At 39.5% G+C, this 27998-nt stretch overlaps 2 protein-coding genes across 2 annotated transcripts in view; one reads left to right on the top strand and one right to left on the bottom strand.

Annotated features, from left to right (window-relative positions):
- prodha (proline dehydrogenase (oxidase) 1a) lies at positions 1-27996 on the bottom strand. Its single transcript, XM_063011385.1, has 14 exons — positions 27616-27996; positions 24027-24235; positions 20538-20572; positions 19438-19587; positions 18114-18178; positions 17901-18017; positions 16766-16845; positions 16596-16677; positions 16122-16214; positions 11763-11909; positions 9884-10059; positions 8837-8935; positions 5528-5616; positions 1-1720 (listed from the first exon to the last, which is right to left on the bottom strand). The coding sequence occupies exons 1-14, from the start codon at positions 27952-27954 to the stop codon at positions 1530-1532; spliced, it is 1872 nt and encodes a 623-aa protein (XP_062867455.1). The 5' UTR covers positions 27955-27996; the 3' UTR covers positions 1-1529.
- Positions 1-27998, top strand: part of rpl35 (ribosomal protein L35) — a 69844-nt gene that overhangs the window by 540 nt on the left and 41306 nt on the right. The gene's annotated exons all lie outside the window — the stretch shown is intronic.

Genomic DNA, 27998 nt, shown 5'->3' with positions numbered 1-27998 from the left:
TAATTATTAATAGGTTACTGCTTTGCCCATGTGTATAGATTTTATTAAAAAGCAGCATTTTTATTGTTCCATAATATTTTACAATAGAAAACCTTAAGAACAGTAATAGCTCTTAACCTGTGTACAGTGAAGAGCCGTTTACACTTGTATACAGCTGTACAATGTCAGACTACTGCATGCATGCAGTCCATAAAACTTTTTAAGAATTTGCTGTGGTCCAGCTGAATGGCTAAGCACCACACTATGTTTTAACACTGTTGGTATACATCGATCAGCCTTAACATTAAAACCTCCTTGTTTCTACACTTACTGTTCATTTTTAAATACTGTGTCCACTCACTGTCCACTCTATTACTATGACACTCCTACCTATTTGGTCCACCTTGTAGATGTAAAGTCAGAGACGATCGCTCATCTATTGCTGCTGTTTGAGTTGGTCATCTTCTAGACCTTCATCAGTGGTCACAGGACGCTGCACACGGGGCGCTGTTGGCTGGATATTTTTTTGGTTGGTGGACTATTCCCAGTCCAGCAGTGACGGTGACTGCTGTGTCTGACCCACTCATACCAGCACAACACACACTAACACACCACCACAATGTCAGTGTCACTGCAGTGCTGAGAATGATCCACTACCTAAATAATACCTGCTCTGTGGTGGTCCTGTAGGGGTCCTGACCATTGAAGAACAAGGTGAAAGGGGGCTAACAAAGCATGCAGAGAAACAGATGGACTACAGTCAGTAACTGTAGAACCACAAAGTGCTTCTATATTGTAAGCGGAGCTGATAAAATGGACAATGTGTGTAGAAACATGGAGGTGGTTTTAATGTTATGGCTGATCGATGTATAATTACAAAACTAGTTCTAAACCCTGAAACCTCCAACACTGTGCATCTGGCTTTGAAAACTAAAGAAAGACTAATAAATTGCTATAATTATCTGCCATTATTTGAATAAATCTGAATTAAAATTCAAAACATCTAACATCTAAAAACCTTTGAATTAGTTCATTCATTATTAATTTAATTAGCCTCTCTAGATTCTAATCAATCATTTCTTAACATGAACAGAAATAAATAAACAGACCAATTTAAAAATACCTAAAATACAGTGATAGGTCAAAAAGGCACTTATTGCTTTCTTATTGCAAATGATGACAGCCTCCGTATTGAGTACAGCTTCACAGTGAGAGACTAGACTCTCTCTAAAACTTGCACCCATCAGATTTCTTTCTTCCAGTGGCTGTTCTGTCGGAGTCAGTCCAATAAATAGCGTGTTGCACGGTTGTGATAATGTTGGGGTAAATTCTCAGCCAGAATTTTACCTACCCTTAAAAATCTGATTCTACTGCTAAAAATGAAATCCAGTGTTATACTATTATAGTAATACATTACTGGTACATGCATAGAGCGGTAATTGTGAAAGACTAAGGTTCTTGTGCTTTTTGTGATACAGCATTAAGGCAGAGGAGAGTGTATGCAAAAACATCATGTCATTGTTCTCTAGTAGGAGTAGACAGACAGAGACTCAGTAGACGGGCTTGTAAAGCAGCTGGCCGTTGAATAGGCGGTGTTTCATTTCTTTCCACAGCAGCGTGCGTTCTCTCTGTGAGCCTTTCATAAAGCCGCGGTTCTCCTGCGCTCGGCGAGACAGATATGGGATCACCTCGTTCACCGGGCCATAAGGCACATATTTATACACAGGAAATCCAGCCTGACCTGCACACACATGTACATACTTATGAGATTAAAGAACACTATTAAAATATAAGCACAAAAAACAACAAAGTACAGCACGGTGGTGCAGCAGGTAGAGTGGCACACATCATCAGGGTCCTAGTTATGGACCTCCCTGTGGCTTTCTTTAGGTACTCCGGTTTCCTTCTACCCCATAATTACATGGCAGTAGGTAGATAGGATACCAAATTAACCCTTGGTGTGAATAAGTAAATACAGTGGTACCTTGTTTGTTTGTTTATTAGGATTTTAGCATCATGTTTTACACTTTTGGTTACATTCATGACAAGAACGGTAGTTACTCATTACACAAGGTTCATCAGTTCACAAGGTTATATTAAACACAGTCATGGACAATTTAGTATCTCTAATTTTCCTCACTTGCATGTCTTTGGACTGTGGGAGGAAACCGGAGCACCCGGAGGAAACCCCAGCAGACACGGGGAGAACATGCAAACTCCACACATAAAGGACCCGGACCGCCCCACTTGGGGATTGAACCCAGGACCTTCTAGCAGTGCTACCCACTTAGCCACCGTGCCGCAGTGGTACCTTAAGATCTTTGAAACTCGACACCCTTCGTCGAGAAATTGAAACCCTTAAACTCAACATGTTCAGCTTTTTTTTTTTTTATGTATTTACTTATTTTCAAATTAACAATGATAATTCAGCGCTTGGCTGTATTTTCAAATTAACAATGATAATTCAGCGCTTGGCTGTATTTTCAAATTAACAATGATAATTCAGCGCTTGGCTGGAGCGGTGCAGTAAAACATCATCAAAGTGCAAATATAAGATAAATCTGCATTTGTGTGGAATAACCATCAGATTCACTCTGAAAGCTCCACATGTATCTGTGTTTAGCTGGATGTTTATCCTGTTTCACTTTTAAACTTGTGTTATAGCTCGGGGGATTCTAATTGTAAAATTGTAATTGTAAGAATCAGCATTTCCGAGAGTCTAAAGCACTTATTAAAAAAAAAAAAAAAAAAAAGCTTAACGTGACATTTTATAAAAAAGAATGCGCCTTTACTGAATGGAATACGGTATTCCAAGATCACACATCTCCACGATTGAGAAGCATAAGGAAACAATAAAGTAAAGATAAAGTGCAGGTTTTATTGTATTTTTATTGATTTTTAACTGTTTTCAATTGTATTTCAGTGTTTTTATATTATATTTGTGTTATTTTCAGTGTATAAGTGTCAAAAACAACCTCATTATTTTTACATAAGCCTAAAATATATGCAGTTCCACGGGACCATGGAATGCATTAACAGGTTTCCCATACATGCTTATGGGAAAAAATACCCTATGAGCTTTTTTATAGAAAAGGAAAACGGGAATGCCATCCTGTCCTCTGACTCAGACTCAGCTTTATTGTCATTCAACCACATACATGATAGAACGAAACACAGTTACCCAGGCCTCGGTGTGTGTGACATGAATGAAATAAGAATAAATTAAGATAAGTATAAAATAGAATAAACTAAGTAAGTACAAGTAAAAAGTATTTACATTTTGCAGCAACAGCTTATGTTGTATGAGGACTCACTTGTTCTATGAATAAATATGTAGGGAGTTCCCCCATTCTATGTACTTTTTAATTGTTCATATACAGGTGCTGGTCATAAAATTAGAATATCATGAAAAAGTTGATTTATTTCAGTAATTCCATTCAAAAAGTGAAACTTGTATATTATATTCATTCATTACACACAGACTGATATACTTCAAATGTTTATTTCTTTTAATGTTGATGATTATAACTGACAACTAATGAAAACCCCAAATTCAGTATCTCAGAAAATTAGAATATTACTTAAGACCAATACAAAAAAAGGATTTTTAGAAATGTTGGCCAACTGAAAAGTATGAAGATGAAAAGTATGAGCATGTACAGCACTCAATACTTAGTTGGGGCTCCTTTTGCCTGGATTACTGCAGCAATGCGTCGTGGCATGGAATCCATCAGTCTGTGGCACTGCTCAGGTGTTATGAGAGCCCAGGTTGCTCTGATAGTGGCCTTCAGCTCTTCTGAATTGTTGGGTCTAGCGTATCGCATCTTCCTCTTCACAATACCCCATAGATTTTCTATGGGGTTAAGGTCAGGCGAGTTTGCTGGCCAATTAAGAACAGGGATACCATGGTCCTTAAACCAGGTACTGGTAGCTTTGGCACTGTGTGCAGATGCCAAGTCCTGTTGGAAAATGAAATCTGCATCTCCATAAAGTTGGTCAGCAGCAGGAAGCATGAAGTGCTCTAAAACTTCCTGGTAGACGGCTGCGTTGACCTTGGACCTCAGAAAACACAGTGGACCAACACCAGCAGATGACATGGCACTCCAAACCATCACTGACTGTGGAAACTTTACACTGGACCTCAAGCAACGTGGATTCTGTGCCTCTCCTCTCTTCCTCCAGACTCTGGGACCTTGATTTCCAAAGGTAATGCAAAATTTACTTTCATCAGAGAACATAACTTTGGACCACTCAGCAGCCTTTTTGTCTTTAGCCCAGGCGAGACGCTTCTGACGCTGTCTCTTGTTCAAGAGTGGATTGGAACAAGGAATGCGACAGCTGAAACCCATGTCTTGCATACGTCTGTGCGTGGTGGTTCTTGAAGCACTGACTCCAGCTGCAGTCCACTCTTTGTGAATCTCCCCCACATTTTTGAATGGGTTTTGTTTCACAATCCTCTCCAGGGTGCAGTTATCCCTATTGCTTGTACACTTTTTTCTACCACATCTTTTCCTTCCCTTCGCCTCTCTATTAATGTGCTTGGACACAGAGCTCTGTGAACAGCCAGCCTCTTTAGCAATGACCTTTTGTGTCTTGCCCTCCTTGTGCAAGGTGTCAATGGTCGTCTTTTGGACAACTGTCAAGTCAGCAGTCTTCCCCATGATTGTGTAGCCTACAGAACTAGACTGAGAGACCATTTAAAGGCCTTTGCAGGTGTTTTAAGTTAACTAGCTGATTAGCGTGTGGCACCAGGTGTCTTCAATATTGTACCTTGTCACAATATTCTAATTTTCTGAGATACTGAATTTGGGGTTTTCATTAGTTGTCAGTTATAATCATCAACATTAAAAGAAATAAACATTTGAAATATATCAGTCTGTGTGTAATGAATGAATATAATATACAAGTTTCACTTTTTGAATGGAATTACTGAAATAAATCAACTTTTTCATGATATTCTAATTTTATGACCAGCACCTGTAGACACAGTAAAGTGGCTAGTTGTGGCTAATCATAATCATTAGGAACTGTAGACTCTAAGAGTCAAATGTATTGCTCATTTGTTCACAGAATAAGTTATAAAAAAAAAACTTGATAATTAAAGGATTATCAAGACTTTCAAGTCTCTTGAAAATGAATTAAAACTTTTTTAAAGAAGTAGTAATCAGAAGCTTGCTGGTTCAAATCTTATTGCAGTCAGGTTGCCATTGTTGGGCAGTTGAGAGAGGCCATTTAGCCCTCAGTTGCTTGGATTGTATTTATTAACGATTGTTAATAAATAGTGAATCTGAATCAATTCTAAATCGATTCTGAATCATTGAATCAATTATATACAATATAAATGTAAACACACAGATTTTAATTGATTTGTAATATATAAAAATGCTTTGTGTTTCTTGATAATGTACTCTGATTCTTTTTGATGTAAAAAGAGTTTAAATACATAAAATCCACCCAGATATGATTAACTTAAGTTGAAAATGTAACATTCTGTTTTTAAATAGCTTAAAGGTAAAACAAATAACACAAACACAATCACAGTTCTCACCTAGAGGGAAGCTGATCTGGTCACACATTCCCAACAGCTGGCCGAAATAGACTTTATTCTCTCTGGGTGAGAGCCCCATCTCGTTCATCCTGTGCAATGAAAAACATAAAGCATAGATCACAATTTGTAACCCTTGATATACAATGATAAGCCATATCATTAACACCACCTCCTTGTTTCTACACTCACTGTCCATTTTATCAGCTCCACTTGCTCCACATGCTTTGTTAGCCCCCTTTCATGCTGTTCTTCAATGGTTACAACCCCCACAGAGCAGGTACTATTTGGATGGTGGATCATTCTAAGCACTGCAGTGACACTGACATGGTGGTGGTGTGTTAGTGTGTGTTGTGCTGGTATGAGTGGATTAGACACAGCAGCGCTGTTGGAGTTTTTAAACACCTCACTGTCACTGCTGGACTGAGAATAGTCCACCAAGCTAAAATATCCAGCCAACAGTGCGCTGTGGGCAGCATCCTGTGACCACTGATGAAGGTCTAGAAGATGACCAACTCAAACAGCAGCAATAGATGAGCGATCGTCTCCGACTATACATCTGCAAGGTGGACCAACTAGGTAGGAGGGTCTAATAGAGTGGACAGTGGGTGGACACGGTATTTAAAAACTTCAGCAGTGCTGCTGTGTCTGATCCACTCATACCAGCACAACACACACTAACACACCACCACCATGTCAGTGTCACTGCAGTGCTGAGAATGATCCAGCACCTAAATAGTACCTGCTCTGTGGTGGTCCTGACCATTAAAGAACAGGGTGAAAGCAGGCTAAAAAAGCATGCACAGAAATAGATGGACTACAGTCAGTAATTGTAGAACTACAACGTGCTCCTATATGGTAAGTGGAGCTGATGAAATGGACAGTGAGTGTAGAAACAAGGAGGTGGTTTTAATGTTATGGCTGATCAGTGTATATACAAAACTATAACAAAACTAATCGATCATGTTTTGAGCAGTTTTGTCATATTTATATATAAACAGGATGGACATATCCTACCCCACTGTGTTTAAAAACTTGCGTTTTCAGCAAGTATGACAAAAGGTATCGTGTTCTTGCTCATGGGAAATTCAAATTTATGAATCCTGGATGAAGGAATATTATCTTGCTATTTTCTTAAGTTGGTTAATGTAATGGGTTTACTTCAGATGACCTGGTGGTGGGAGCTTCGTCACCTTGGTCTACTTCAGCAGGATCTGCATTAACAACTGAATCGGAATCTTTAGAGTCGCTGCATGTTGACATTTGCACTATTGTGGTGGGCAAATTAACAATGTGTCCAATCTCAAAAACCCAACATAGGCTAAATTCAGTTATACAGGTCCTTCTCAAAAAATTAGCATATTGTGATAAAGTTCATTATTTTCCATAATGTAATGATAAAAATTAAACTTTCATATATTTTAGATTCATTGCACACCAACTGAAATATTTCAGGTCTTTTATTGTTTTAATACTGATGATTTTGGCATACAGCTCATGAAAACCCAAAATTCCTATCTCAAAAAATTAGCATATCATGAAAAGGTTCTCTAAACGAGCTATTAACCTAATCATCTGAATCAACGAATTAACTCTAAACACCTGCAAAAGATTCCTGAGGCTTTTAAAAACTCCCAGCCTGGTTCATTACTCAAAACTGCAATCATGGGTAAGACTGCCGACCTGACTGCTGTCCAGAAGGCCATCATTGACACCCTCAAGCAAGAGGGTAAGACACAGAAAGAAATTTCTGAACGAATAGGCTGTTCCCAGAGTGCTGTATCAAGGCACCTCAGTGGGAAGTCTGTGGGAAGGAAAAAGTGTGGCAGAAAACGCTGCACAACGAGAAGAGGTGACCGGACCCTGAGGAAGATTGTGGAGAAGGGCCGATTCCAGACCTTGGGGGACCTGCGGAAGCAGTGGACTGAGTCTGGAGTAGAAACATCCAGAGCCACCGTGCACAGGCGTGTGCAGGAAATGGGCTACAGGTGCCGCATTCCCCAGGTCAAGCCACTTTTGAACCAGAAACAGTGGCAGAAGCGCCTGACCTGGGCTACAGAGAAGCAGCACTGGACTGTTGCTCAGTGGTACAAAGTACTGTTTTCGGAAATCAAGGTGCCAGAGTCTGGAGGAAGACTGGGGAGAAGGAAATGCCAAAATGCCTGAAGTCCAGTGTCAAGTACCCACAGTCAGTGATGGTCTGGGGTGCCATGTCAGCTGCTGGTGTTGGTCCACTGTGTTTTATCAAGGGCAGGGTCAATGCAGCTACCTATCAGGAGATTTTGGAGCACTTCATGCTTCCATCTGCTGAAAAGCTTTATGGAGATGAAGATTTCATTTTTCAGCACGACCATTTTTCACAGTGCCAAAACCACTGGTGAATGGTTTACTGACCATGGTATTACTGTGCTCAATTGGCCTGCCAACTCTCCTGACCTGAACCCCATAGAGAATCTGTGGGATATTGTGAAGAGAAAGTTGAGAGACACAAGACCCAACACTCTGGATGAGCTTAAGGCCGCTATCGAAGCATCCTGGGCCTCCATAACACCTCAGCAGTGCCACAGGCTGATTGCCTCCATGCCACGCCGCATTGAAGCAGTCATTTCTGCAAAAGGATTCCCGACCAAGTATTGAGTGCATAACTGAACATAATTATTTGAAGGTTGACACTCTTTTATTGGTCGGATGAAATATGCTAATTTTTTGAGATAGGAATTTTGGGTTTTCATGAGCTGTATGCCAAAATCATCAGTATTAAAACAATAAAAGACCTGAAATATTTCAGTTGGTGTGCAATGAATCTAAAATATATGAAAGTTTAATTTTTATCATTACATTATGGAAAATAATGAACTTTATCACAATATGCTAATTTTTTGAGAAGGACCTGTAGATCTATATGACATTAGACCAAAAGCCTATTGAATTTTCTGTTCCATCACTGATTCATTTTTTACTCTTATCAATTAAATGCAAAGGGACCCCCATCTAAGCTTCGGCCCCTGATTGAGAACCACTGCCTTAAAGTATATGGTTATTTTAGGGAATAGGGGAGCATTTGATTACCTAATGTTGTGTTTTTCATAACTCTGCTAACCTGCAATGTTACACTATGTGTTAGTGCTTTTGGGTAATGTGTGCTGGGCTAAAGTGTCAGACTAAAGGGCGACATGAGGCAACCAATAGGAAGAATGTTTCTAGTGTTAGTAAGTACACAAACTGCATAAAAAACACCATCTGTTCCTTGTCAGGGAGTGCTATTTCTTTTTAAGTGTAGATGTGTGTGTTGCCTGTTTGCTTTTGACTCACTTTTCCAGTGTAAACTTGACAGTATCCTCATTGTGTGATGCCACCATGACATTGGCCATCCTATTGTTGTTGATCTCCTCGAGCACAAACTCCAAACACCTGACGACGCACAGACATACACATTCATAACCAACGTCTGCTTCTATGCCTTTAATAGTCGCATACATTTATAACGCATAGTAAAAACAATTAAAACTAATGCATGTCTGTCAAATTTCTCTCACAGTCTGTGACAATTAGGACACCTCAGGTCATACTGCATATGTTGTTGATTTTAGACGGGAAAGTAAATTTACACATCCTTTATGGAGATTTTTCCCTAAATATGCACTATTTATTTGCAGAATTTACCATATATTTTTTTCTCTTTTTCTCTGATTTCCCCCCCCCCCAATATTCTCCCCTAATCTAGTCGTATTCAATTACTCTGAGTCATGCTTCACCTCAACCCTCTACTGCTGACTAAGGAGCTTCGCAACTGCCTCTTTTCAACTGCACGAGGCGAGTTAATATGCAGATCAGCCTTGTGAGCCACACCCTGATCATCATTATTCCTTAACTCTGCGCAGGCGCCAACAATCAGCCAGCAGAGGTCACAATCGCACCAGTCATGAGGAACTGTGGTCCGGCTCATCCTACCCTGAACAACAGCCAATCGTTGTTCATGTGGCCGCCCAGCCCAGCCAAATGGCAGAGCTGAGATTCGATACCATGAATTCTAAATCCCAGCTCTGGTGTGCTAGCTCAGTGGTCCCCGACCACCGGGTACCGGTCCTTGGGCTATTTATTACTGGGCCACACAGAAAGAATGAATAGTTTCAAGAATGAAGCAGTTTTCACTGCTTCTATTTCGGGGGATTATTGTCTTATTGTCACCCCTAGGTGGGAGCAGTGTCTCGTTGCAGCAAAGAAAGCTCATTTTACAGCGTTTGTGAGCAATATTATTACATCCTCCTGCCCCCGCCGGTCCATGAAATTATATCTTATATGAAACACTGATTAAAATTAATAGTTAAAGTGTACAATAAAAAAGAAAAGAAAACCAACCTGTGGTACATCATGTTTGTGGACTCGTAGTCGGGGTTGATTGGATCCTCGTATCCGATCTCAGTTGCTCTTTGTCTTTCCTGGTGCATGTAAGCACCACGGACCAGTTTTGCTCCGAAATACCAGCCTTCCCGCCGTGACAGCTCCACATCCATGGTAACGTTATCGTAAGCCTCCTAGACACCATTAAAAATAAGGTTCGGTTATTTGCCATTATTATAAGTATTAATAAAAACAATGTATAGGTGTATAACCAATTTAAGGCCTAGGAGGTGTAGGAAGGTGGCTTGATGATCAGTACATTTAAATAGTTCATGCTTAATAATTAATTTCAATATTTTAAACTACTATTAGTAGCTGTTGTTCATTTGAGGCTACATTTTTACTGTAGGTAAAAGTTGCCCAATTATAATCCTTTTTATTATATTTTTATTTTGAATAACAGCATAAAATGCAGAAATTACTATTCTAAAGACAAGACTACAATACCATGGACATACATTCTACGTCCATGCATACTAAGGCTAATTTGAGCCAGATCTATTAGTATTTAAATAGAACCATGGCAAAGCGTTAGTTAATTGCAGGGTGATGCACATAAAACTATTGGATAAATAACATCTCAGGTCTAAGAGCAGCCAATTCAATTACTGCATGGTCTGTGACCTATTCAGATATAAATATATAATTATTCAAAAGATCTAATGTAATGTTTTCTTAAATCTCGGCCTAAAACAGGTGGTTACTTATGTTCATGTGTGTGCAGGTTTGTATTATACAGTTGTGGTCAACATTGTACAACATTAGTATAAAAAAGGCAGTATCTACAGAAATAAGTTGATATGTACCAACTTTATATCATTAGACTATTTGAATAGCATGTCCTCTAATTTCTTTGTCCCTGTAGCATGTTCAAAACCTCCAGTCCAAGAGGAAGCAAAGCAGCCCCACAACATTATGGATCCTCCATCATGTTTCACTGTAGGTAGGGTGCACTTTTCTTTATCGGCTTTATTTTATCGTTTATAAACATAATGCTGGTATACATTGCCAAATAGCTCTAGTTTGGTTTTATTTGCCCATAGATAATTTTCACCGAAAGCTTGTGGTTTGTCTAGTTCAGTCACTCTTTTTTGTGCCTTTCATTAAAAAGTGGGGCTTGGCCTCTGCCCATTGAACCCCGGCACAGGTTGAACCCATAATTCAGGTTGAGCCATGAAATTCTTTGGATGTTGTTTTTTCCTCTTTTTACAATGTCTAGGAAGGTTCTTGACTGTTCCACTGTTCCATGAGCAGCAAACCTCTTGATACCATTTTGAACTTATGGAGCCAGTATCATTATTAGGTCTTTGGAACTAATTTTGTACCCTTTAGACTGCCAAGCACTTTTACTAAGCATTTTATTTTAGGAGATATTTTACACGGTGTATTTAATATACCAGTAATGTCAAATATACCAGTAATGTTTACCACAGCTGTATGTTGACTATATGGTAATGTAATACTAATCTCGATTATATTAAATAAAATAAATAAAATGTTTTTAAAATTGTGGCAACAGTTTGGGGAAGGCTCATTCCTGCTCCAGCATAACTGTGCAAAGAGAGTTCCATAAAGGCATGCTTTAAGTAAGACCCAATTACTCCCCCTTTGGCACGATTTAGGCCAAACATCAGATTTATTGTCCAACATCAGTCCTTGGCACAATTTCCCACAAACACACTTCAAAATAATATGAAAAAACCTTACCAAAAAAGTAAAGGTTAGAGCAATGGATTGGTGGACTCCATAATGCCCATGATTTAAAAAGCTCACAGTTAGGTGTCCACATACTAATCCATATAGTGTGTATTTATGTACATATGTATGTCTATCATACCTTAAGATAACACTGATAGGTGTTGAAGATGATGGGTTTGTGCATGTTGAAGATCCTCTGCATTTCTAGTGTTAGTCTGCTGATCGCTGGCTGGAAGTATGTCTGTTCAGCATCCACCATCAACCTCACCCCATTCTCAACAGCATGCTGGAACACAAATCCAAACACACAATTAAACATGGGTTCAGCCTCCCCCATTGTTCCTTACACACATTCTCAGTAATCACTGGATGGCAGATGAACTGAATGATTCAGAATATGAAGCTGGCTATTAAAATAGTATTGATAATACAAAAAAAAGTATGACCGATGCATTGGTGTCCTGTCCAGCGTGTGTTGACCATTAAATTGCATGCACAGGGGTTTTTGGTTTTACACCACGCAACATTTTAGCTTTACAGCCTTGCCTGAATGAAACAAAACATATGTTGAAAATGTTCTCATATGGACAGTTTTTTCCTAGGGACGGACTATCCCATACTAGTTCTCCTAGGGACAGTCTCACAGCACCAATGTACAACTACATTTAAGGAGGATTTGATTTAAACCTATGAACAAGGCTGCAGTGCTGACTAACACTACTCATACAGACTATCAGAAATTAGCTGCCTGTTAGCATGAGACATGCTCAAATACAAAATAATCTGATTAAACATGGCACACTGATTGCAAATGCAATAATCCTGTGATGTTGAAATGATTAGTCACGCAAATCTCTCTGCTTTTCCTGGTAATGCAATGCAAAGTAAACATTCTAACAGTGTTCGAATGATAGAGTTAGCAAAGTGCTGCTGACTGCACAATGTCGTTTCAAAAAGCATGAGAGAAAATGCATGCAACATTTTCCAGTCTATTCAGCAGTCTGGATCATAACAACCGAGCTGGGTAAAAGCATTTGAAGTGGTCAGTGCACACACACACACGATAAGTCAGATTACACACTCAGGTACATGCCTTAAAAGACTTAGGCATGCACAACTGGACAGAATACACACACACGGTACATCATGCATGCAGACAAAACACTAAATCCATTCACAAAAACAAACAAGTGCAGATTAGGTGCAGATAAACACAAATGTAAAGTGTGTTACAAATTAAATGTATTATTATTTTATTATTATTATTATAAATATCCATCACACACAGTTTAAGAGAATGGATATACACCCGGCGACACAGAACAGATATGTAGGATGTAGGACTGAAATGTATTGGATTTATTAAATTTTTTTTAAACATCCACAGAGAATATGGGAGAGTTTTGTGTTTTTTACCTCATACTCTTCCCACACACACATATACACTGATCAGCCATAACATTAAAACCACCTCATTGTCCATTTTATCAGCTCCACTTACCATATAGAAGCACTTTGTAGTTCTACAATTACTGACTGTAATACATCTGTTTCTCTGCATACTTTGTTAGCCCCCTTTCATGCTGTTCTTCAATGGTCAGGACTCTCCCAGGACCACTACAGAGCAGGTATTACTTGGGTGGTGGATCATTCTCAGCACTGCAGTGACACTGACATGGTGGTGGTGTGTTAGTGTGTGTTGTGCTGGTTTGAGTGGATCAGACACAGCAATGCTGATGGAGTTTTTAAACACCTCACTGTCACTGCTGGACTGAGAATAGTCCACCAATCATACATTTCCAGCCAACAGCGCACTGTGGGCAGCATCCTGTGACCACTGATGAAGGTCTAGAAGATGACCAACTCAAACAGCAGCAATAGATGAGTGATCGTCTCTGACTTTACATCTACAAGGTGGACCAACTAGGTACGAGTGTCTAATAGAGTGGACAGTGGGTGGACACGGTATTTAAAAACTCCAGCAGCATTGCTGTGTCTTATCCACTCACAGCACAACACACACTAACACACCACCACCATGTCAGTGTCACTGCAGTGCTGAGAATCATCCACCACCTGAATAATACCTGCTCTGTGGTGGTTCTGGGGGGTCCTGACCATTGAAGAACAGGGTGAAAGCAAGCTAAAAAGATATGTAGAGAAATAGATGGACAGTCTACAGTCAGTAATTGTAGAACTACAAAGAGCTTCTATATGGTAAGTGGAGCTGATAAAATGGACAGTGTGTGTAGAAAACAGGAGGTGGTTTTAATGATATGACTCACGGAGTGCAAACAAGAACACACACACTATTACGTCAAACACCAAATGTGCACAGGTCATCAAGACGCAATCAGTCAACGAAGAGTAATATCAAACAAAGACACACACGCACGCACGCACGCACAGATCTGATGATGTTCACCCCGAAAAAGCTCTGTGATGTTCATCTGTCAATCATTAATGCACTAAATAAACAAAGCAATTCAGACCGTTTCACAACTATTAGGCTATCAAACACACTATTCTGAGTGAATGAACTTTCTGAATAAAAAAATACCCCCCAAAAATATTTAAGTTAAAAGCCAGTTTCCTGTTTTTTTGTAATCATAACACAACAGCAATGTCTGTGAGCTGACCATTAAGACAGACCGAATCCTGCGGCAGGGGTGTTGAGTTCGAATGAAGACATTATAAAAAAATTTAGCCAGGGATGCATCCGATTCAGGAAGCTCATTATATTTGCTTATTAGTGGTAGTGGGATAGAGTAATAGACCACTGCACCACCCTGGCATCCTTAGGATTATTCACTTAGATTCTACAGTGATAGAATAGTGATAGAGACAGCTGGCTGGTCGACATATTAAAATATTTATATATTAAAATAATAGTCATAAATAAGTTTGATAAAACAGTTAAATGTATTTTTGTTGCATTTTCCTCCCAATCTAATCGTATTCAATTATCCGATTGCATTACGCTTCCTCTCTACCTTCCTGATCTCCACTCCGGATTGAGGGGAGCGAGACTGACACGTGTGCAGTAGCCGACTGCATCTTTTTTACCTGCACAAAGCGAGTTCAGCAGATCAGCTTTGTGTATGGAGAGCCACACCCTGATAAACGCATTATTCCTCGTCTCTGTGCAGACACCTTTAATCAGCCAGCAGAGGTCATAATTTAATCAGTTATGAGGTCCCGGCTCCGGCTCCCACCCTGTATTAACAACAGCCAATCGTTGTTCGTGTAGCCGCCCAGCCTGCCGGATGGATGGATTTCAAACTGACGAGTTCGAAATGTCAGCTGTGGTGTGCTAGCGTGTTTTTACTGCTGCACCACCTGAGCGGCCTAAATGTATTTATTTAGTCATCAGACGATGTAACCCATTTATGTAAAAATCGGTCTGATTTCTTAAAACAGGGTTGTGGATATACACTATATTTAGCTTACATCTAATGTTAAATCAAAATATTATTCAGGCTTTTGTTTGCAGCTTTTTATTATATAAAAAAAGAACAAACACGGCCAAGTTTTTTTATCAAGCACAAAAGTGAATTTGTTTATATAAAGGGTATAAGGGGCAGGTATTAATTTAATAAGCAAGTAAGTATATTAGTTATTTTTAATATAACTTATGTTTAGGTTCAAAACATGTCCAGAAAGAACATATTTGGACATACTGTATTTTGCATGTTGCAGAACTTGCCCACAATTATAAGAGGTATCCAATTAGCAAATTTGCCCTTAGTTTTCTTTGTGTTCTGTATTTAGATAATAGACACAATTATTCAAAGAAATTAATGAATCTATAAAAGTGAAACACGCTAGCACACCAGAGCTTACACCCTAAACTTGTAAGTTTAAATCTCAGCTCTGCTACCGGCAGGCTGGGCGCCTATACGGACAATGACTGGCTCATACATCGGGTTGGATGCTGGGAGGATACCTCATAACTGATGCAACCGCCTCGATCAGGTGAAAAAGAAGCGGCCCGGTTAACGCACACGTCTTAAAGGGTGCATGTGCTGGTAACAGGTAATTGTATACAATATTAAAATATAATCACCATGCTGGCTGTATTTAAATATAGCATAAGTAACCTGGTGTGTGCACATCATTGTTGCTAAAACTTCCAGAAACAAACTCAACTGGTCAATAACAACTCTTGCATTATATTAGGAACATAACACAATTATGTAATTATGCTGCATTTGAGCATTACTGCATGGGTTGCTATGGCAGCTTTATGTCTTGTGGATAAATTAGAGGGTTTACTAAGTGGGTTTAACTGTTCAATCAGTGTGTCTATTTAACCCTTGGTCTTTTCCTCGTTTGTTTATATTTAACAAACAGAATTAAGTTTGTCATTGTCCTTTTGTACAAAATAAAGGTTCAAGTGAATTAACAAATGACAAATTGTAATTTTTACTGCATTTTTAGAAAGCGTCCCATTTTTTCTGGAAATGGGGTTTGTATTATAAAATGTGCAATGTTTTACCTTGGCTAGTATGTCTACTCTTTGCAGCATCCTCTTCATCTGTCGCTCCTCTTCGTCAGTAAATCTGCTAAGTAGAGGCTCCAAATGACCCGTCTAAAAACACACACAACATTCACCAATTAACTGATTTTAAGTTTTTAAAGAACACATGGGCGTGGTCATATGTACAAAATGTTTATGCTATTTTGTGATACTACTGTGTGTTATTTGAAGCAGGTGGTATGTGTGATGTGTGGTTTGGGTGAATGTTGTACCGGTAAGAGGAAATTGAAGGATAGCTCAAAGGCTACTAGTTAGAGGGCATACTTGTGGTGGTATTTATTATGTCCTTTTAACCTATGACCCCCCTTCCCCAAATCGTTATGTAACTAGTTGAGTTAGTTAGAAACCGCTGAATTTGGTTTAATAAAATAGTCAATGAAATGCAAACTAGTTTCTGAGTTCCCTGAGTGCTTGTTGCCAAAAAATATTCACCTCCATGTTGGGAACCACAAGCAGGTTGGAAATCTTTGTTCTGTCATTGATGAGGCTGTTCCAGTCCAACAAATCAATAGTCCTGGAGACACACACACAAATATAAGGCAATGAATAACCACACAGACACCCTGGGTCACTATAAAAGCTATAGCAAAAAGCTGATTTACCCAGAAGACCCCAGTTTCTCCCCAGTGATCCACTTCTCAATGTCCTTCTTAGCTGCCACACCCAATTTGGCTAAAGTGTCCTAAAGAAGGAAGATACATAAAGAACAATATTAAACGGTAATTTTCACACAGCACGAATACAAAATTTAAGAATCTCAATGGCTGATAAAACAAATATTTGTTTATAGTTAATATGTTGAAACATATAGCCAAAAGTATGTAGACATCTAACCTAGTTTGATTGGGCATTGATATAATCCAGTGAACCTACCATTTTACAATGTAATTGTATGTAAGGAGGAATTGCATTTTATTTAATGAGCTATTTAAATGATGTGATAACCCTAGCTGTGCTGTTTGCGTCTCTTTTTTTTTGCCTTTTTCCCAATTTTCCTCCCAATCTAGTCGTATCCAATTACCCGATTGCTTCACGCTTCCTCTGTACTGATGCTGACCTTCACTCCTGATTGAGGAGAGCGAGCTTGACACACGCCCCCTCCGACACGTGCGCAGTAGCCGACTGCATCTTTTCATATGCTGATCAGCTTTGTGTACAGAGAGTCACACCCTGATCAACTCATTATTCCTCGAACGTGCGTGCAGCCAGCAGAGGTCATAATTGCATCAGTTATGAGGTCCCGGCTCCGGCTCCCACCCTGTATGAACAACAGCCAATCGCTGTTCATGTAGCTGCCCAGAGCTGAGTTTCGAACCGAGTTTCGAATCGAAATGTGGTGTGCTAGCGTGTTTTACCGCTGCGCCACCTGAGCGGTCTTTGTTGCATTTCTGAGGCTAAACTATACCCTTAATTATTTATGTTCTTTAAGACACAGTGAACTAGGCTGGTTTGTGGTCACAGGGCCAAGGTTTGGGTCATGATTCACTAATGCTGTACACTACAGTAATGCTCCTGGGGAATGTCTAATGATAACACTGCATTAAGTTAAACTGGATAATACATACAATATACTGCATTATAATTGTTGTTTGTCCTCTGACAATCTTAGCTCAGGAGGCAATATATGTTACTGGAAAATATGATTACACTTCTACATCTAAGCCATCTTCATCCACTTTACTAGAATCAAAACATTAATAGTTTTTTTTAATCCCATTTCTTTAAATGTGTGCATACCTGTAGCTCTTCAAGATCAAGTTTCTGTTCCAGCACCGTCATTCCACCCATACCCTGCTGTGTGGCAAGCAGATTAAAAAAACGCCTCCATTTTACCAGGACCTCTGAGAACTGCAGCTGCAATGACACACAAACATCCACACTTGGATTTAGAGATGGACACTGGAAAAATGAGCAGATGGAAAAATAAATAAATGGAAATTAGTTCGTTACCAGGAACTGAGGCCGACCCAGTGCTGTCATCTTAATGGCAGAGAATCCGTCTACAGAACTGCCAGCTGTAATACATACACACAAGCAAACCTTAGCAGTGCAAACCGTGCTTGGTTGTTGATTATTTCTATTTATGCTTTCTTCCCCTGAATCTAGCTGTATCCAAATACGTGAGTGATTGTATTGTCTCTACTGCTGCAGACCTCAACTCCTGACCGAGGTCACGCACCAACCCCCATTATCCACCGTCTGATGATCAGCCAGCAGAGGCCACAATAGCAGCAGTTATGAGGAAGCCCTGTTCAGCCCTAGTCCAGCCCTGTACAGACACGCAGCCAATCGTGTGTCTGTGTAAGCACCCGTCTGGCTGATAGCGGAGCTGAGATTCTAATGCCAAGTTCACACTACACGACTTTCAAGGTGTTCAGATCGCTGTACAGTTCACACTACACAACTGGATCTTTTGTAATCAGGAGTCTTTGAAGTTGTTGTGGTTTTCACACTACACGATTGATCGGCGATAGTGGGTCACACACTACACGATCCATCACCGGGAGGAATCTCTAAAGAATCTATCTGCTCTCCCAAGATACGTTTTGTCACGAAAACATATGCGATAAGTGACAAGGGGTTTAATCATACACTGTCCAAAAATGCACATTAACAAGAAGCTGGTGATCAAAGTTGTTTGTGCGCTGATGTGTAGCGTAAAAGCAAGTAGGAAAAATAAATGAATCTGGGTGAAGGAGTGGATCAGGCTACGCGGCCAGCAAGGATTGTCTGTTCTGTAGTAAGTTGGAAGTTAAATAAATATTGTTTGCAATGCAGCGTTGGTATTATGGTTACGCGTGGACGATAAGTCACAAATACTGTAAAGCTTGTGTGTGTGCCGATGTATTCTGATAGAAACTACATTATGCCCCTGCATACATTTACAGCTCCTCCCCTGGGTTTCCCCTCTGTATCTTGCATTCACAACAATCACAACCTGATCATAACACCTTTCACATTACATGATTTTAGATCGCCGACAGGTCCACATATTTAACATGCTAGATATTTATATAAGTTGCTTGGATCGAGTCATTGAACAGTTCACCCATAGCGATCGAGAGCCAATTTTCAAGCCCTGAGCCAACGCCGATTTGCCTCCGAGCTGCCACATCTAGTGGCGACCAGTCGGTGAGCGAAAATCAGGGCAAAAATCGTGTAGTGTGAACTAGGCATAACTCGAGAGCTCAAGATCTGCGCCACCCGAGCGCTCGCTTTGTTTCATTCTAATCACCTATAAACAGTTGAAAAACAAACAAACAAAAAAACCAACCAGATGCTTTAATGCATTTGATGAAGGTTTCCATGTGATGGTCGCACTTGGCCTCGTCTGCGTAGAAGTAAGTACGGGCACTGATCACACCACCTCGCCGATCTCCAAACTGACGATGGGCCTTATACTTCTTCTCTCTGTGATCAATACCTGTGTGGAAGGAAGTGTTGTGTTTATGTTATTAACCTGTGGGTCATTTTTATGGCGGGAAAAAGTAGTTCTTTCCAGACTGAGTGGGTCTGTGTCATTGTTTCCAGATTGTTTCCTGATCCTTTTTATGCCCAGTGATCTAGATCAGGGTTTTCAAGTCTATCACTGACAGGAATTTGAGACGGATGATTATCTTTGTTAAGGGTAATGTATCTCAAATATGATATCTCAAACATTTGGTCAGAATGTGTTTTATTATTAAAGGGACCTGGCAGGTCCTGCAGATAGGTGCCTCTGCTGTATATGTATTGGTTCCTCTGGCTTCTGTGTGCAATGGTTGGCCTGCCATCTACAAATGGACAGAGCTCATGTTGTTTATTGTTTTGCTGGATGTTCCACTCCATTTGGGTTTAATGTACTGGGTTACAGCAGCATTAGAATCGTTGGGTGGGGTTTTGAAGTTAATTACAGTTAATTACTTGCTTCCCTGTCTGGATCTTTGCTGCCTGATCTGCCCGCTCTTCACCCCTAAGGGTGGTTTGGCCTGGAATCCAGCAGAAGATCATAGGATTTTTGTAATGGTGGGATGGTCTGTTTTAATGGAGTTAAGTATATGCAAGCATGATAAGCACTTTAAATCAGTACATATGATCGACTTCGGTTGTCCGGGCTGTCTAATAATATCTGATGCCAGCAGCAGAATATGAGCCTCCGCAGTAAACACAGACTAGTGAGTCGGTAGAACTTTACTGTAGATCTCCCAAGATTTACCGGGGCTGCTATTATAATATTTTATTATTTTATTTTTATCAGCCGCTTTATCCTGGTCAGGGTTGTAGCAGGTTGGGTTCCACCAAGTGGGACATCGTCCCTCTAACTAAAAGAGCAAAGTAACAAAGACTGTACATATACACATATTGTATTGTTTCTACAGTACATATTTTACATACCATGACTTTCCTTTTCAGCCTCAGACACACAGGAACTGAAAAAAATAAAAAACAGAGGTGTAATAAATGGAATATTACACAACAATCTTGTGAACTTTAATGTCAGTTTAGGTATCAGATGCTTTCCAGGCTTAATGGCACCCAATGTGGGAAGAAGGTGCTACATTACAAAAAACACAAATGAACTGAGAAAGCCTAAGACACAGAAAATAAGAAAGACAAACACATAAAACAGACATACTGTCTATAACTAGCACACCAGCAAAAAAACAATACAGATTGCTAGGGATGTAACAATGCACCACAAGACAGTTAAAAATCGATTCACATGTGTAACGATTCAAATCGGTTTACATGTATAATAAATCGATATTCACTTTAAACAGCAGAGGGCACTGGCGCTGTTCACCTCGCCTGGTTGACGTTACTACAGGGTTGCCAGGTTCGGAATTTCCCAGCCAAATGTATTTATTTACGTAAGGATAATTTCTTTATTTGTATTATTTGTTTATTTATTTAATGTGGGATTTGTTTTAAAATTTCATTTCAGTTTTTTTTTTTTTTACACAAAAAAGGAAATGTGCAGCATAGTTTTGCATAGTTTGTACCTACCTCAGAAATAAAAGGACATTCATTATTTAGATAAATAAAAGATAAGCACAAATACAGTATTTTATTTTATTTTTTTATTATTAAACAAATTTTGTTTTAAAAAATCGGGAAAAATCGTATCGTGAACCCAGTATCGTGAATCGCATTGCATCATGGGTAGAGTGTATCGTTACATCCCTACAAATTGTCTATCCTGGTATATCGAACCCATTCACACACACACACACACACAGAGTATGGGATTCTCTTTGCACTTCCTGCCTGTACAGGGATCTAGGGCACTGCTTAAGTACCCTGTCAGGCCTAATCAAGTTTCAACCCTGGCTAGAAGCTTTTGTACATGTTAAGCCTCCATAATATGGGCTAAAATATCTTCTTACAGCTACACTGTGCTTAAGATATACTAGCAGCTAAAATTTTGCTGCTTCCACTGCAGTAAGATAAATAATCATTTAAATAAACATCTCATTTAAAACATATATTTTTAATCTGTGGGCACTGTCATTTATTAATTACATAATCATTTTAAAATGTTAAATAGTTTTAAAGACTTTAGACGTTAGATTGCTTTGAGTAAGACACCACATAAATCTAACTCTGTCAATGGCTGAAGTGATCTAATGCCAGCAAAAAAGTGTGTTAATATATAAAAATAATCCATAATTTGTCAAATAATACATTGCTTAATCTGTTTTAAGAGGTTTTAACTGTATTTGAGGTTTTCAAATACATTATAGATATAAATTTATTTAAAACAACCTCTCCCAGTTGTTCAGTTGGTTTCTTAGCCATATCCATTGCAAACAGGGGTATAAAATTACATTAAATGAATCTATGGCTTTTAACTTCATGCCACCCATTCAGCATGACTGGGTCCCTGTGCTCAAAGCCAGTTCACAGTGTACTCCTGCTTCTGCTTCACGTGGTGCCAACCAAAAAAAACCTCCACATCTCAGCTTACCAAAACACGCCACACGAACCTCATTGGCTGTTTAGAGGGTGTGTGAGCTGTAAAACAGCACTCCCACAGTCTATTGTCCCCTGCTGTGTGACACGAAGGAGGTGTGAACACTTTTCTATGAAATCAACCAATCAGGAATTGAAATTAAAGAGCAAAAATGATGAGATGATATCATGATGCAAGACCTTAACCATTTGAGATGTTTACCAAGGTGTTAAAAGCACTTTCAAAAGGTTTAATGATCCCATGGGATTGTCCATAAAATTATCGTGACCTAGTTTTATTATGCACCTTTATAACCACTTTCAGGGTAATCCAATCATGTGATGATGTATCAGCTAAAATAAAAAATTGAGACTAAAGCAGCAGATGATCCACAGCATGATGTTATTCAGTTTTATTGGATGTACATTGCTTGTTAAAAATGTAATCATTGCCTTATAATGTTATGCTACTAACTTATCTAGTTATGATGTATAATGTTACACACTAGTGCCACCCTTTCAGTGGGGTGGGGGAAAATAACAGAGATGCAGTTAAAGCAGCTCCTGACATTTTCAGTGTAGTTATTACAAGATGATGACCAGATCTTTACCTTTATACTGGAACATAATGCAAAATATCCATATCATTTAGTGCATCCTTAAAGTGGTAGCTCAGCGATTCTTTCCATTTAAACCTATTATTATAATAAAAAGCTTAACGTGGCTTAATACACTGATCAGCCATAACATTAAAACCACCTCGTTTCTACACTCACGGTCTATTTTATCAGCTTCACTTACCTTATAGAAGCACTTTGTAGTTCTATAATTACTGACTGTAGTCCATCTATTTCTCTGCATGCTTTGTTAGCCCCCTTTTATGCTGTTCTTCAATGGTCAGAACCCCCACAGGACCACTACAGAGTACTGGGGTGGTGGATCATTCTCAGCACTGCAGTGACACTGACATGGTGGTGGTGTGTTAGTGTGTGTTGTGCTGGTATGAGTGGAGTTTTTAAACACCTCACTGTCATTGCTGGACTGAGAATAGTCCACCAACCAAAAACATCCAGCGGGCAGCGTCCTGTGATCACTGATGAAGGTCTAGAAGATGACCAACTCAAACAGCAGCAAATAATCGTCTCTGACTTTACATCTACGAGGTGGACCAGCTAGGTAGGAGTGGACAGTGAGTGGACACGGTATTTAAAAACTCCAGCAGCGCTGCTGTGTCTGATCCACTCATACCAGCACAACACACACTAACACACCACCACCATGCCAGTGTCACTGCAGAGCTGAGAATGATCCACCACCTAAATAATACCTACTCTGTGGTGGTCCTGTGGGGGGTCCTGACCACTGAAGAACAGGGTGAAAGCAGGCTAAAAAGTATGTAGAGCAATAGATGGACTACAGTCAGTGATTGTAGAAATACAAAGTGCTTCTATATGGTAAGTGGAGCTGATAAAATGGACATTGAGTGTAGAAATATAATAAATAAAAACTGTATAAAACTATTATCTAAGGATGGTTACAGTGTATTATGTATAATTAGAGCATGTGCAGGTGTTGATTTATATATAATCATGTTATTTAAATTGTTTCTTGCAGCAGTAACTAAAAAATATATATCATGGATATGTCACTCTGCAAAACCTAGTTTTAAATTTTTTAATGTATTATTTTTCTTGTGTGCACTGGCGATTGCATTACATATTAGAACTGAAAGTCTTGACTAATTCTTGACTATATATGCAATACATATGACAGTGGTAGCCTAGTGGATAAGGTACTGGGCTAGCAATCAAAAGGTTGTTGGTTCAAGATCTGTCAATCAGTCACAATCATAAGACGATTTGGATAAAAGCGTCTGCTAAACACTGTAAAGGTAAATTATTAAATATATTAGTATTAAACTTGTATACTCACTCCATTTCCTTTTTTTCTGCCTCTTCCTGCGTTAGATCTTCCTCAACACTATAGTCTAGAACTGAACCCACGCCAAAAGCTTGGTTCTTTTCAATAAGGGGTTTAATGGAGTCCTGGTCCTCCCCCGCCACGAACTGCCCATAGAACGTCATCTTCATCATCTTTTCGAAAAGGTGCTGACCTAGGATCTTCCTACTCATTTCTATCAGCTGCAGATAGAAGTAAAGCAGAAATATTTATTAATATATTAAACCGTTTAAATTAATGATTTTAATGATCATTAACCCCCTCACCCAGATGAACATAATAGGCAGATCTTGTGAGTAAATTGACACAGCAATGGGTACTTTATGAAACATACACCGAACAGGCATAACATTATGACCATTGACAGGTGAAGTGAATAACACTGATTATCTTTTCAACACAGCATCTGTTAGTGGGTGGGATATATTAGGCAGCAAGTGAACATTTTATGCTCAAAGTTAATGTGTTATAAGCAGGAAAAATGGGCGAGCGTAAGGATTTGAGCAAGCTTGACAAGAGCCAAATTGTGATGGCTAGACGACTTTATACTTTATTTGTCATATATACATATACAGGTGTACTGTACAGCACAATGAAATTCTTTCTTCGCATATCCCAACTTGTTTTGGAAGCTGGGGTCAGAGCGCAGGGTCAGCCACCCTACGGCGCCCCTGGAGCAGACAGGGTTAAGGGCTTTGCTCAAGGACCCAACAGTGGCTGCATAGCAGAGCCTGGATTTGAACCGCCAATCTTCTGGTTGATAGCCCAAAGCTCTACCCACTAGGCTACCACCATCCAATATACAATCTAGTGCACTATGTAGGGAACATAAATCTATTATCTTTCACACTATCTAGTGCACTATGTAGTACACATTAATGTGTTTGTGACGCGAACAGTTAGCAGCTCCTAAAAGTTCTGTTATCACCCATATCCTTTGGTGTGTGCGAGAGGTTTTTTAGCTTTTTTTTTTTTTTGGGCTTGGGGGGTCGGGGGTCAGAGCATCTCCAAAACTGCAGCTCTTGTGGGGTGTTCCCAGACAGTCTGCAGTGGTCAGTATCTATCAAAAGTGGTCCATGGAAGAAACAGGGTCATGGGCGGCCAAGGCTCATTGATGCACGAGGGGAGTGAAGGCTGGCCCGTGTAGTCCGATCCAACAGACAAGCTACTGTAGCTCAGATTGCTGAAAGACGTTAATGCTGGTTCTGATAGAAAGGTGTCAGAATACACAGTGCATCACAGTTTGTTGTGTATGTGGCAGCAAAAGGGGGACCAGCACAATATTAGGAAGGTGGTCATAATGTTGTTCCTCATCAGTGTATCTGTTCTCTGCATTAGTTTTATAGAACACCATAAACTAAAAAATAAACAGGTACTAATAATAATAGTATTAAACATTAAGAGTTTGTTCACTGGCACATTGTCAACCAAGTATGGGTTCAGTAAAGATTTTTGTGAAATTTGAAGGCTTTCCCATAATTCTGTTACATATGAAAGATCAGCAATAGAAACCCTTTAATTAAGGCACACATTTATATATTCATGTAGTTATCTTTATTTATCTGAATCAAGGTTAAAGTGGCTTTTGGGAACTCTGGGCTCAAGGTGGAAAGAACTTCAATGAAGACACCAGGGCATCACTCATTGACTCACAAATGAAACCTGCATGGAAACTTGTTATTCATTAACATTTATATTGTAACGGCTTATTCGCTGGGACATCTTTGGCAATCCGTTTGCATCATTTAGTGTATGTAACAAAGTAAACCGAATCTGTTCAATGGAGTTAAGGTCAGGACTCTTTATACAAGCCAGCGACATTCCTCCATATAAAACTAAAATCAATCCTTGCCTTTTTGAATCTTGCTTTCTACAAAAGAGCACATTCATACTGAGGGGGAAAAACTGTTAATTTAATGTTGCTCTTTAAATAAAATTATACACATTTTCAGAGTTTTATATCTGGAAACAGATAATGAGACATTGTGATTACAGTTCTGAGACCAAGATCGTCAAATTAAGCAAATAGTTGCCTGTTTTTGTGAATAAAAGTGAGTGAGTCCATGGCGGTAACGGTAGAGGAATTTCCCCCAGTGGGCAATACTTAGGGTGGCCAGACGTCCGGTTTTAGGCCTCTTTTCAGCTGCCAGTCCTCCATTCACGCAACGCTAGGACGGACACTTAAAAATCCTCCTTTTGGAGTAAACTGGTTTCATTTTTTATTAATATCATCTGTCATTGGCTCAGGTACATGTCAGAACAAATGCTTTGTATTTCATTGGTTTAACAGCCTCCTTTCACTGCTTACAGTGCTTACAGTGCTACCACTGGCCAATCGCAGAAGGTCCGCCCTCTAAATGCTAGTCTGTGATTGGGTGGTTGAATTTCGCCCGCCCGCTCGCTCGCTCTGTTCTGTAAACACCGCTACCTGAGTCAATCACTCACTTCTCATGCTCAGGAACGCTGTGAAAATGCCAAAAAGTAAACTTTTGCAGGCAGTGAGGAACGGACTTAAATATGAAAAGTAGACACAACATTTAGTGAGTAAAACAATAATTTGTTATAGAATTCTTGCTTAAATTGGTCAAAAACTCTGTTATATGGGTTCTGGATTCATTCTGTGTGTTGCAGTATCATGTCCCCCTGTTCCTAATATGAGGTCAGTCTTTTGGGTGAATGTCCGGCTTTTTGGGGTGTAATGTCCTCCTTTTTGTTACTATGAATCTGGCCACCCTAATTCCTCCATATAAAACTAAAATCAATCCTTGCCTTTTTGAATCTTGCTTTCTACAAAAGAGCACATTCATACTGAGGGGGAAAAATGTTAATTTAATGTTGCTCTTTAAATAAAATTATACACATTTTCAGAGTTTTATATCTGGAAACAGATAATGAGACCTCAAAGACCTCAAAGACATCTACACTGGACGACTCAAAAAGAAAGCGAGCTGCATTTTAAAAGACCCCACCCACCCTGGACATAACCTGTTCTGCCCATTGCCCTCTGGAAAGAGACATCGAGCAATCAAAGTAAAAACGAAGAGATTAAAACATAGCTTTTACCCACAAGCAGTCAAATGCGTAACCCCTCTACCCCACACATGAAACTGCAGCTGTTTATTTAATCGGATATGTGTAGTCACTGTCAGCTTTATTCATTGACATCTGTTGTACCTTGTGTGTCCTTGTGACTCAATGGATAAATACACTTGCTGTCAATCTAGAGTGCTAAATGGTTTTTCGTTGTTTGTACAATGACAATAAATCTATCTATCTATCTATCTATGAGACATTGTGATTACAGTTCTGAGACCAAGACCATCAAATTAAGCAAATAGTTGCCTGTTTTTGTAAATAAAAGTGAGTGAGTCCATGGCGGTAACGGTAGAGGAATTTCCCCCAGTGGGCAATACTATATCGTCAGATCGTATCGTCATCACCTAGCCCTGTCGTGATCTTTATACTGGAGATGGAAGTTGAAAAGTTGATGCTCTGATAAAGATCTTTACAGCTGAGCTACACAAAACTGTGTCGTTAATGTAAATGTAAATATTTCACTCACCTCCTTGTTCTTGTCCACAAGGAAGTCGAACGTGCAGAGTTTAAAAACCAGTAAACTGCGCAGCAGCTCCAGTGTATCTTTGCTCTTATAAGCCTCCTGTGTGTTCTCGAAATCGATGGATATTTTACCCTGACTGCCCGCATATCTTTTCGCCTGGCTGATCAGATCCACCTCGCAGGGTTTTTCAATTAACTGGCATTCCGTCTGTGCCTCCTCGCTTTTCTCGAGCTGTCGGTTTGATACCCCAGTAGACCGAAATCTCTTTGGCGCAAACTTTGCGTGGATCAGTTTGTCCGAATTGGCTCTGGCCAGATTCGGCATCACTTTTGTGCACCACATGGTTATGGGACGTTAAATAAAGATCTGGATGATGTGAGAAACCC

This window comes from Trichomycterus rosablanca, chromosome 16, assembly GCF_030014385.1.
Source record: "Trichomycterus rosablanca isolate fTriRos1 chromosome 16, fTriRos1.hap1, whole genome shotgun sequence".
Classification (NCBI taxonomy): domain Eukaryota; kingdom Metazoa; phylum Chordata; class Actinopteri; order Siluriformes; family Trichomycteridae; genus Trichomycterus; species Trichomycterus rosablanca.
This window is presented reverse-complemented; position numbering and strand designations above follow the sequence as displayed.